We start from the raw sequence: 12,880 nt of genomic DNA, 5'->3' as shown, positions 1-12,880 counted from the left end.
TTTATTTTCTACATATTTATAACTAGACAGGCTACTAGAGAGCAAACAGAAGCAACTATCTGGGTAGTAAGATATTAGTTAACATTCTCTATTTTTCCTTTCCTAGCTGCCCCAGGGGAATGATGATGTTTCACTGTTAGACTGATTCAGAGGGAAATGAAATCAAGACCTAGTATTCTGTGTAGCTGTTTCCTGTTTTGACATCAGGCAGCCTCAGTTTCCCCAGACTCTCGAGGACAGTGATGCAGTGCAAGAAGGAAAACACAGAGCAATATATCGTCTTATTCTTGCTCAATATGGGTTCAGGCCTCACCATAAATGTCATCTCCTAGACCAATTTTCCTATAATACCACTTTCAACATGTCCAAATGTTCTCAAAGACCCCTGTTGCCTCTAAGAGCAAGCCCAAATACTTCTGCCTGTCATTCCAGGGTCTTATTATCTGGTCACAATCCACCTTTCCAGTGCTATCTACTTCCCAGTACTTCTATAAACACATTTTCTGTTTCAACTAAATTGGATTTTGCCTAGTAGTTGCCTCTTGTTATTCAGGCCATTCTCCCTTTCTAAAGTAGCCTCTCTCTCTCTCTTTCTGCCTGTCTAAATCCTGGCCTATTCTTCCAAGTTCAACTCAAAACCTGCTTCCTCTGTGAGGCTATCTCTGATTTTTTCCTCTTTTTAGCTTCAAAAGCACTCATTATCCTTCCCAATTTATTTGATGCTTATTACACACAGTTTTATCTCATCAATTATCTTTTCATGACCATATATGTCATCTCTCCAAACGGTGAGGTTCTTTCCTATGTACAAAAATATTTCTTTTGTAGCATAATGCAATTTTTTTTTTTAAACCCTTGTACTTCGGTGTATTGTCTCATAGGTGGAAGAGTGGTAAGGGTGGGCAATGGGGGTCAAGTGACCTGCCCAGGGTCACACAGCTGGGAAGTGGCTGAGGCCGGGTTTGAGCCTAGGACCTCCTGTCTCTAGGCCTGACTCTCACTCCACTGAGCTACCCAGCTGCCCCCCATAATGCAATTTTTAATAATTGTTTTCTGACATTTTGTGATCCATGTTCTCTCCCTTCCTTCCCTCCCTTCTCCCTTGGATTACAGGTAATATGATATAGGTTGCATGTGCTATCATGCAATACATATTTCTATATCATCGTATTGTAAAAGAAGTCACACATCACTTATATTAGGGAAAAAACTCACTAAGACAATAAAATCAAAAAATGGAATGTTTCAATCTGCCTTCAGATTCTATTGGTTCCTTTTACGCTATAAGGCTCTTAAAAGCAGCATCCAAGTTATATTTCTTTTGTAATTCCCATAGTATCCAGAATAGTACCTTACATAGCAAAAATGCAATAACTATCTGGTGATTGCCCAAAACAACAAATATCTCTCTATGTTCAGGTTATCTTAGATCTTAAGTTGATGGAGGGCAGGAAACAATTTTTATACAAGGTATTCCAGAGCAGTGGTGTCAAACTCAAAAAGAAATGGGCCACTAAACCATACATAAGGATCCCCATGGGCCACATATTGACTAAGAAAGCCATACATATTTATATAGTTCATTTTCCATTAATCCATCAATACATTAAAATCAGACAGGAACAAATTTTAGTCTGGTTTGGGTCACCCTCAGAACTATGAGAGGCTACGAGTCTGATGCCTCTCTTCTCAGAAATACTGACCACAGCATCATGAACATATGGGAGTTCTGTCAAAATTATGAAAGAGAAGAGAAAGAAAAATCATTTCCGTATAAGAAGGTAAAGGGTCTGTAGGAGTCTAGAGGAGTAAGGAGAAAGCTATGAAGAGAAGGGCTAAGGAACAGAAATAAAAATGCAAGTAAGAAGGAAAAAACAAAATTTCTACCAAACTATCAAGTAGACTGTACTCCTTAACAGAGTATCAGGTAGGAACATGAGAAAAGGAATTAAGCCTCTTGAGGGAAGAGTCCCAGAGCTACTTAATCGTTCCACCACAACCAGGAACACCTGTTGCCATAACTGGGGCCCCCATATCACAGCAGCATAAAAGTCTATTGCAAGAAGGATACCCTATAGCCATCGGGAAACAGGCACAGCACAGTAACCTTGCACAGAGCTTCCCTCTGGCCTTCCTCTCTTGTAGCCTCGCCAGATAATCAATTATTTTAAGCACTTCCAAAGGGCAGTGTATTTTATTGCCAATTTGTTAAAACTCTGAAGCAATGACTCCAAACATTTATGGAGATCCTATTACTCTAATTTTAGAATCATTACTGGAATCTTAGATTTAGAAGGGACCTCTGAGACCATCTAGTTCAATCCCTTCTTAAAGGTGAGGAAAGTGAAGCTCAGGGAAGTGATCTACCCAAGGTCACACTGTTTATATGATATGGAAAGTTGTGACTAGAACCCAGATCTCATGAGCCTGACTACACTGCTCTTTCCATGAAGCTCACTGCCTCCTTTTGATTATGATTCTGTGGCATCTTCCCCCTTCCCACCTATCCATCCTTGGTGTTAGATTGGTATATATTTAACTTTAAAGGTAATTCAAAAATCAGTTTTCCCAAGCAGGATTAAATTGGAGAGACCATTTCTTTGTTGTAAAACAGAAAGGTCCTAATCACCTACCCCAGCCTATACTTCTCTACTCCTCAAACTCTCTCTTTTATTGGGTCAATATGGGAAACAAAGGCCTGCACAGAGCATCTTCAAACAGCTGTAATTGGCTATGAGTTCGCTCCGGATCACATTTGTTATTTGGCCTGGCAGGCTTAGCAAAGCAGCACATAACAGCATCAGGTTGAATAAGAAAGGTACAACAGAGGGTTTCCTAAAGTCAGCAAAATGCAAGTGGCCAGTTTAACACATCTAGGGGGCTTTCTCACACCTAAACACATCCAGAAACTTCATTCATTCTTGCTAGTACCCCAAAACACACATCATTCAAAATGTGGAAAATGGAAAAGGTTCTGCTTACTCCATGGTCCAGAAAGACTGACCAGAAAACATTGAAGCTCAGTTTTATTAAGAGCAATTTCTTTATCTATTGATAGTCACATGGCTTTTGTGGATTTTATTACTAATATAAATTTATGGTTTTCCTAATATTAAACCAGCCCTGCATTCCTGGTATAAATCTAACCTGATCATTGTGTATAATTTTTGCAATATGTTTTAGCCTCTTTGCTAATATTTTATTTAAAATTTTTACATATATGTTCTTTCGGGATATGGGTAGTTTTTTCTCTTTTGACTGTTCCTGGTTCATGTAACAAGATTGTATTTGTGTCTTAAAGGAATGTGATAGTATCTCTTTTTTTTCTTTTTGCAGTAAATATAATTAATTGAAATTAACTGTTCTTTGAATGTCTGATGTAATTCACTCATGAATCCTTCTGGTCTTGCAGTTCTTTTCTTTGGAAGTTCATTTGCAGCCTGCTCATTTTCTTCCTCTGAAACTAGGTTAAAAGTTCTATTTTGTGTAGTTAATTTGTACATTTTATATTTTTGAAAATACTCATTATTTTGATTAAAGTTGTTGGTTTTATTCACACATATTTGGGCAAAATAGTTTCTAATAATATTCTTTATTTCTTCACTTGTGAATTCTCTTTATTTTTGATTCTAGTAGTTTGGTTTTCCTCTCCTTTCTAATGAAGTTAGCAAATGATTTATCAATTTTATTGGAGGGAGTAACTCCTGGTTTTATCTATGAATTCAATATTTTTCTTTTAAATTTTGTTAATCTCTTTGATTTTCAAGATTTCTATTCTGAGGTTTTAAAAATGTGTTAATTTTCTAACATGTGATTATAGTCTCAATTCACTAATCTGTTCCTTCTTTTTTATTAATAAAATTATCAAGATATATAAATTTTTCTGACTTCTTTTTCATCCCCAAAGTTTCTGTATGTTGTCTCACTGAATTCATTATTTTTAATTAAATTGTTTCTGTGATTTGGTCTTTGATTCACTCACTCTTTAATATTAAGTTATTTAGTCTCCAATTAAGTTTTAATTGTTTCTTCAGTGACCTTTTATTTAATATATTTCTATTACATCATGGTCAGTACTGTGTATGATATTTCTACTTTTCTATTTTTGTGAGGTTTTTATGTCCTAAGATAGAATCAATTTTTGAAAAGGTGCTGGGCACAGCTAAAATACATATGCATTTATGTAAAATTTGATTCAAGTCTTTACATCCTTTCTTATTTATTTTTGGTTCGATTTATCTAGGACTAATAGGGATATAGTGAGGTCCCCTACCATTATAGTTTACTGTCTATTTCTCTAAATGATTCATTTAGTTTTTCCTTAAGAATTTAAAAGCTATGCCATTTGGGACATACATGCCAAGTATTAAAATCAATTCACTGTCTATGTTACCTTTCAGAAAAAAGTATCTCTTTTAATTAAATTTGTGTTTGTCATTGCCTTGTCTGAAATCATAATTATTCCTCTGCTTTTTTGTGTTCAGCTGAGGATTAATAGATTTTGATCCAATCTCTTATTTTAAACTGTGTCTTTATGTTTCAAGTGTATTTCTTGCATACAATCTGTTATTGGCTTTTGTTCATAGTTAATGATAGCTAATTGTTTCCATCTTATTAGCTTACAATTTTTCTTCTCAGTATTACTTACTCTATGTTATGTTGCTACTCTTTCTCCCATTCAAACCTTCTCTTTATCATCCTCTCTCTGAATTTAGGGTTTATTTTGTTTTTCTGGCTACTCTCTCCCTGAATCTATTCTTTTTCTTCTACTCTTTTTTCCCCTCTTTTTGTTCCTATATGCATTCCCCATAGCCCTGTTGAGTTGTACATATTTCTAAACACTTTATGTGTGCATGTTTTGTCCTGGTTTGACCTGTTTGTATGAAAGTAAAGTTCAAATGATACCTGTTCCCCCTTATTCCTTCCATGTTTGTAAAAACTTTATTTGTATAACTCTATTATAATGTGTTAACAAATTCCCGTCTTTTCTTCCATTTTCTCTAATGTATCCTCTCCTTTTACTTTTTTTTTTACAGAATCTTCAAATCATAACAAAAATATTTCTATTTCTTCTGACTCAATTGACTATCTATGATCCCTGGTCACATTAGGATTCTGAAGACTCATTTAAAGTTCCATAAATTAGAATGTAAATAGTTCATTCTTATAAAATCATTTCTGATTGTTCATTTGTATTGCCTTTTTATTCTTCTCTTGACTTCTATATTTGTATTTTGATATGTTCCTTTTCTGCTCCAGTTTTTTCATCAGGAATATTGGAAAATCCTTTTTCACTGAAGGTTGAAGTTATTCTTGATGATAGCCTTTTGTCTTTTTTGCCTCTTAGAATCCCTCTCTCTATATTCTCTGCTTCTTTACCAGGAATAGCAGAAAAATCTTGTGCGATTCCCATTGTGGTCCTTCAATATCTGAATTCTTTCTGGTTACCTGCAATATTTTTTTCTTTTGTCTGGAAACTCTGGATTTTGGCAATGAAATTTCTGAGTTTTCATTTTGATGTTTCTTTTAGAAGATTGTTAATTGTTTCTTTCTATTTCATGTTGCCCTCTTGTTCTAATATGCCTGTGAACTTTCTTTAGTGATTTCTTGAAATATGAAATAAAAGGAACATTTTTGGAGGGTCATAGTAGTCCTGTGATTCTTAAGTAATCAATTTCTCCTTGATTTATTTTCCAGGTCTATTGTGTTATATATATATATGAAATACCTTATATTTTCTTCCATTTTATTATTCTTTTTATTCCATTTTTAAGAATTCTTGTTTCCTGGAATTACTTATTTCTATTTGGTCAATTCTGATTTTTAAGGAGCTTGTCACCAGGATAAGGTTTTGTACCTCATCTTTTAAGTTGATGATCCTTTTTTCCAAGTCACTTCCTTATACTTCATTTCTTCTATGATCTTTTTTTAAATTCATGTATCAGCAATGACATATGTAAAACCCAGTGGAATTGCTGAGGTTGGGAGGAGGGTAGGGAAAGAACGTGAATCATGTAACCAAGGAAAAATATTCTAAATTAATTAAATAAACTTAAAAAAATAAATTCTTGTATCATTTCTTCAAAAAATTCTAAATTTTCTTTAAGAAAGCTTTTTTCTCTCCCCTTTTACTTTGAGGTTTTGATTATATGTTTTGGAGTTACTCTCTTCTGGGTTTGTCTCTTGTTCATCTCTGGCATCATAAAAATCTTTTATTTTTTCTTTGCCTATTTTTGTTGCTGAGGCCTCAAGAATTTAGTTCTAGGTCTCCCCAGCTCTGTGGATCAAATCAAGCTGAGGATTTTTCCTTTGCCCCAGAAGTCTTTCTTTAGGCCAGACCCTTTCTTCAGGGTAGGATTTCAACACATATCTTCTCCTTTACCAGGAAACCAAAGTTTTCCTCTCCTGTGATGAACTTATAGTTGAAGCCTTTTAGATGAGGAAAAAGAGAAAGGAGAGGCCTTTTCTTTAATCCTCAGTTAAATCCAAGGTTGCCTTCCTTTGGTGAAACAATCTGGTTGAGGTCTTTTTCCATGAAGACAAGGGAGAAGGAGTCGGGACTTTTTATGTTTCTCTCTACATTAAGGTCCTTTTCCCTTCATAACTCTCTAAGGACCATCCCAACACACAGAGACCTTTTTTTATTCATTTTTTAATCTCTAAAATCAAGTGACAGACTACCCAGAGGCTTCCCCACCCCACCCCTTCAAACTAAGGGAGCTTTTTCCCCCCTTTTAGCATGGGAGGAGGTTTTTGGTTTGTTGGTTTTAACTTAGTCTTTCACTTGTATTTTTGTCCTTCAAAGAATACTTACCAGGAAGCTTTTCTCTCCTCACTGAAGCCTTTCATTTTTGTTCTTTTGAAGATTCTGGATCACAATGACTGCTAATCTAAAGCAGGGTTGAGTTGTTTGGTAATCAAGATAGAGCTGAGTTCTACTGCTTTCTTGTACTATTCATCTTGTCCAGTTTCAAATATTAAAGTTGAGTTACAAAAAGAGAAAGAAGGGTGATGGAGGGATGGAGGGGGGCTGAGGAAGGGAACCACCAAGAGCTTATGGCAGAACTCTTGAGTCTAAGCATTCTAATTCATCTACCACAGCCCCTGATAACTAGCAAATTCCCATGATTTGTTAATCTTCCTATCCTGGTGTAAATCACCAGCTACTTGGGAATAAACAATCCCCAACCTCCACCCCCTAAACTGTCATTCCCTTTCTTCTTCAACCCTTCCTCTTCCTTGCCCCACTCCAACTTTGTCCACTCCTTCCACAATGACCTTTGGAATTCCTATGGTAACCTTTCGTATTCCTCCCAGATTCCATACCCTCTCCCCATAGAAGCTATTCTAAATCTCTTCTCTCCTCACACTTTTTTCCTCCAACCCTGTCAGCTGAGGACCCGGACTCTTAATTTTACTTAGGAAATTGAGACCATTGGCTTGGACTTCCTCTTTCCTCCTTCTCTTCATCTCTCAAAACCCTGACATTATCACTTGTTCTTTCCTCCAGTCTAACAATTAATCAGTCCTCCTTCTCCTTAAAACCAACCCCTCTACTAATGACCTTCATCCTATTCTCTCCCTTTCTTCTTCACCAGACCACAAATTCAATCACTCTCCCAACCCCCATCTTCAAACTCTACCCCCTCTACTTGGTTCATTTTCTCCTATCTTTAAGTATGCCCAAATGATTGCCATACTTAAAGAACTTGCATAGACCAACATCTCTTCCAACTAGAGTCCCTATCATTCCTCCCTTTCTCATTTAAACTCCTAGAAAAAGCTGACTCATCGTTTCACTTCCTCTCATTGACCCTTTACAGTTTGACTTCTGCCCAATCACTCAGTTGAAATTGCTCTCCCCAAAGTTACCAATCATCTTTTAATTGCCAAATCTGATGGTCTTTACCCTCTCCTCTCCTCCTTATTCACTTCTGCTACAATTGGCACTGTTGATCACCCTCCTGGATATGCTCTCTTCTCTAGGTTGTTGTGGTATTACTTTTTCTTTTTTCTCCTATCTATATTCCTTCTCTAGCTCTTTTTACAGATGAGAAAAGTGAAACCAACAGGATTAAGAGACTTGTCCAGGGTCACATGGCTAGCAACTATCTGAGACCAGATTTGAACTCAGGAAGATGTGTCTTCCTGACTCCAGGCCTGGCATTCTATCTACTCCACCACTTAGCTATCATCTTTGTGCAGATGCTTCAAAGATGTATCTATCTAGTCCCTTGTCTACTGCCTATGCTCCAATTTCATACCATTAACTATTCAGCATTTCAAATGAGGGTTATCTCAAACTCAATAGTCAGTTCCAAAACAGAACTAATTTTCTATTCCCTCAAACCAACTTCTCTACCAAATTTCTAGTTTCTGCTTAAAGCCCCACCATTGTTCCAGGCTCCCATATTTGTGATCTCAATGTTATCCTTGCCCCCAAATATCCAAACATTTGCCAAACCGTAACACTTCTACTTCTGTAACATTTCTCATATACACTCCTTTCTCTTTACTCACAGAGCCACCACCTTAACTTAGGCCATTTCATAATTGGTTTCTGTGCCTTATCTCTCCCCACTCCAAACATCCTCTACAAAGCTACTAAAGTGATTTTCCTTAAGATCCAAACATGTCACTCTTTTACTCAAGAATTCCAATGGCCATTTATTGCCTCCTAGATAAAATATAAATGTCTCTATTTGACTCTTACTAGTTCTTTACAATCTGACCCAAGCTATCTTTCCAGCTTCATTACATATATTCCCTTTCCTGAGATTCACAATCCAGCCAAACTGGCCTTCTCGCTTTTCCTCACATATGGCACATCATCGCCCATCAATATGTCTTTTTTTTTTAACCCTTTGCTTCTGTCTTAGAATCAATACTAAGTATCAGTTCTACAACAGTAGAGCAGTAAGGGCTAAGCAACAGGGAATAAGGGACTTGCCTAGGATCACACAGCTAGGAAGTAGCTAGAGCCAGATTTGAATTCAGGTCCTCCCAATTCCAAGCCCGACTCTCCATCTATTGAGTTACCTCCCTGCCCCCTCTGATAACTTTCAATATCTGACGGGTCATCATGTAGAAGAAAAAGACAAACTTATCCTCTAAGGCTCCAAAGGGAAGAACTAGGACCAATGGGCAGATTTTACAGGTAAATGGATATCAACACGGTGAAGAACTGACTAACAAAGAGAACTATCTCCAAACAAAATAGGCAGGATACCATTAGAGACAGTAAGTCCTAATCCTTTATGGGTATTAAAGTCATTGTTTCATGACCACGTATCAGGGATGATGTAGGAAGGATTCCTGCATTGGATAAGAGACTGATGAACCAGGTGAAGTGGGAGAGACATTGCACAGAATCTTAAAATGTTAGAACTGGAAGGGGCCTTACAAATTGCCTAATTCAACTCCTTCATGTTATATATGAAGAAACTAAAACCAGAGAAACTGAGTGAGTCACCTAAGGTCACAGTAGCACAACTGAGACCCAAACCACGATCTCCTGACTCCTTACACATGGCCTTTAGAGACCCTTCCAATGTTTTTATGATTTTATAGTTCCATACCAGAAACTCTCAAAGAAGTTGAATATCTCTTTCTACCACCCTCCTAGCTCTAGCCATAGTCATTTTCTAGGCAAGGTCTCCTGCCAAGCATCCACATCCTTCTTATATCCCCATTTCGCTTACCACAATTCTGTTCCTATATGCATTTAACAGACCAGAATGGGGTGAGGAGGTCAGCCTGTTAGGAGTGGGGCAACAGAAGTTAATGAGGAGATGGGAAGAGGGAGGCAGTAGAACTCTTGGGTGCTTTGCCCATCTTGTCTCATACTTCACACAATTGAATTCTGCTGTCCATTTGCCATCCTAGCTTCGATACAAGTTAAAAATTAGTCACCACATTTTGAAAGAGATGAGAACAGGCTGATTTAGGAGAAGGGCGGAGAAAGTTGTTCTCTGATCTTTGAGGTACATCAGTTAAGACAATTTTTCACACCCGCCTGAAAAAAATATCCTCTTACTGTCATAGGCAAAAAAAAAAAACAGGATTGGTGGGAAAATTTGAGTTATAAACTGTATTAGAAATTCAGGGCTCTGGTTTCCTACAACACTGACTGATAACTTGTCACAGAAGACTTCTGCTAAAAAGCAAAAAGAAAGACCCTTCACTGCCCACTAGCTAGTGCATAAACCCCCTACATCAGAGCCTCATTCTTTTAAGGCTTCAAACCCCAATACCAAAAAGGTAACATTGTAAAATACTGTCAGATAGACAGAAAGAGGAGTGCGATATTACTCTTAAGAGAGGAGACAGAAAGAAAGAGAGACTCATCACCCCATGGGCAAAGAACACTATTCTACAGACTTGGCTAGGGGCTATGTATTTCAAGGTTAACATCCCCTATGGTGCCCAAGTCTTAACCTAAGCACCCTACCCTTCCCGAGTCAAACGTCCTAGAAAAAATCTGATTTACTATGCAATTATAATTATCCATATCATCAAGCAGACCAGGATAATCCAAAACAACCATTAATCCTCACTTTTTTTTTTCCTGCTCGTCTTTGACCTACATCATGTGATTTATTTTGCCAAAGATTTATTCTCCAAATTACATTTGGCTTAGATTAATATTACATATTAAAATATACCTCTCTGAGGATCCTCATAAATATTTGTTGAATGAATGAATATTCAGTAACTGATGGCAGAGAGAAAATGGATGCTTTGTTTGGGGGGGGGGGGGGTGGAGATCAGAAGAAATCAGCCCAGCCAAGTTTAAACTCTGCCTCAGATACTCTATCAGTGATAGAGAACTGGCCTGCCATGTCTACATCGCCCCTGCTGCCTTGGGTCCCCTAGGAAGCAGTGGGTTCAAACTTCTTGTGTGAGCCTAGCTAAATCCACTTCAGCTGCCTAATAAAATACTTAGGGGAAAAAAACAAGGGAAGCATCTATGCCAGAGACTGGTTTGGCAGATGTAAAGAAATCCCAGACTCGGATTCATTTCCCCAACAAATCAAAGCCCTGGGTTCAGAAGGCTCCACATTTAGATCAAGTGCTTACCGGTCTGTGACCAAGATCGTAGCACTGCCCTGTGAAAGGTAAAACAGCTCAGCCAAAAGTGCGGTCAGGCATCCTTACCTTGCTCTCCGGTGCAGCTGCTGCCTGCTGGGGCTGCTTGGAGATGTTCTCGGACAGGCACCAACACACCCTCTTCTTCTGTTCTTGTGAGTATGCTTCCAAAGTTAATAAGCACTCCGCCTTCTGACGTCAGGGAAAACAGAAAGGAGATCATCACCAATGCCCCGTTGCTATTTGGTTCTAAGCATGCTAGACCCTGCGCCCATCTCTGAGAGCAGCAAGTGTCTGTTAAAAGCCACAAATGCACATTAATCTTGGTTGACACAGAGGCCCGAGAGAGGAGTCGGGAAGCTCACTGGTTCAGTGGCCAGCTGGCAAGCCCCCCAGGAAAGGCCGGGGGGGAGGGAACAAGAGTGTGAGGGCTTTTCAGTTCCCCAGAGAGTAAAGCAGTGTAATGAGGTAGAGAGCAAATGTCAGTGAGGTCATACCATGTGACAGGCAGCACAATGGAGAAGGCTGCTGGAGCAAAAGCTGAAGAATGAAAGAAAGTGCCAGGGTATTTGTGCCAGTGTCATGGAAGGCTAGCCCCACCCCAGCCCAACAGTGAGCTTTCTTGGTTCTGAACTCCAAGGGCATTTATTGCCTACGTACTTAGCTGCTCTGGAAGCCTGCTCTAGAGGCAAGCCCAGGACTGGGGAACAGAAAACCAGCATTCTACTCTCAGTTCCCCCAGCTACTCTCTGTGTGACCTTGGGCAAATCACTGAATCTCTCCAGCTTTCACCCATAAAATTCTAATAAATTAGATCATCTAAAAGTTATTAGATAAGCTAATCATCTAACTCATAGGTTGCTGTAAGGAACAGATGAGAACTATATGAAAGAGGACAGCTAGATAGCACAGTGGATAGAGTGCCAGGTCTAGAACCGGGAGGACCTGAGTTCAAATTTGGCCTCAGACTTTTCTAGCTGTGTGACCCTGTGCAAATCACCTAACCCCAACTGCCTACCCCTTACCATCCTTCTGTCTTGGATTCCGGGAAGGTAAGGATTGTTTAAAAAAAAAAAAAAAGAAGAAGAACCATATGAAAATAGTTTATAAACTGTAAAGCTCTATTCAAGTAAGGTTATTGTTTATCTTGTGTCACCTACATATTGTTATTAAATTGCTATTTAACACCAATATTATTATTACACTTTTCCCATACATATATATAAAGTCTTTGTATTTCTCACAGCACAATGCTAAGCACAGAGTAGCTACTCAATATATGGTGAATGACTGATGGGGTCTTTGGACATAAGATGAAATTCAGATGTCCAAGGGCTAACAGCCCCAGGACTCCTGAAGGCATTCATATGATATTGCATAGAAAGGTCTTTAAAATCTGTGGAAGAATCAGTGACAGAATCACAGACACTGTCAGAGATCACAAGTGTCCTTCCCCTATAAAGCTTGAATCAAGTTAACATCACAAGGCCATGATTGCATAATCATGGATTTAGAGCTGAAAGGGGCCTAAGATGAACTCTAGTCCAATCTCTTCACTTTACAGGTGAGGAAACTGAGGTCCAGAGCAGTTAAAAGACTTACCCAAAGTCACACAGCCCAGGTCCTCAAACATTTATTCTATTAGTAACATGAAATCAGATGGCTATTTGAAAAGTTAGGCTCAAAAACTCCACTTGAGTGGAGATGACAAGAAAGTCTAGGTGACATCTTGACGTCTTCTCGAGCCCTGCCATTTTGAGTCCATGATAAACAGAAGATAGTTCAAAAAAGA

General features: G+C 38.3%; 1 protein-coding gene across 3 annotated transcripts in view; it reads right to left on the bottom strand.

Annotated features, from left to right (window-relative positions):
- The window catches only part of RGS3 (regulator of G protein signaling 3), a 212,021-nt gene that overhangs the window by 77,499 nt on the left and 121,642 nt on the right, over positions 1 to 12,880 (bottom strand). For all 3 annotated transcript variants that reach the window (XM_044664086.1, XM_044664087.1, XM_044664088.1), the window contains one exon: positions 11,158 to 11,280. In XM_044664086.1, the coding sequence (XP_044520021.1) occupies positions 11,158 to 11,280 (123 nt within the window). The remainder of the gene's footprint in view (positions 1 to 11,157; positions 11,281 to 12,880) is intronic.

The sequence above is a fragment of the Gracilinanus agilis genome, chromosome 2, assembly GCF_016433145.1.
Source record: "Gracilinanus agilis isolate LMUSP501 chromosome 2, AgileGrace, whole genome shotgun sequence".
Classification (NCBI taxonomy): domain Eukaryota; kingdom Metazoa; phylum Chordata; class Mammalia; order Didelphimorphia; family Didelphidae; genus Gracilinanus; species Gracilinanus agilis.
This window is presented reverse-complemented; position numbering and strand designations above follow the sequence as displayed.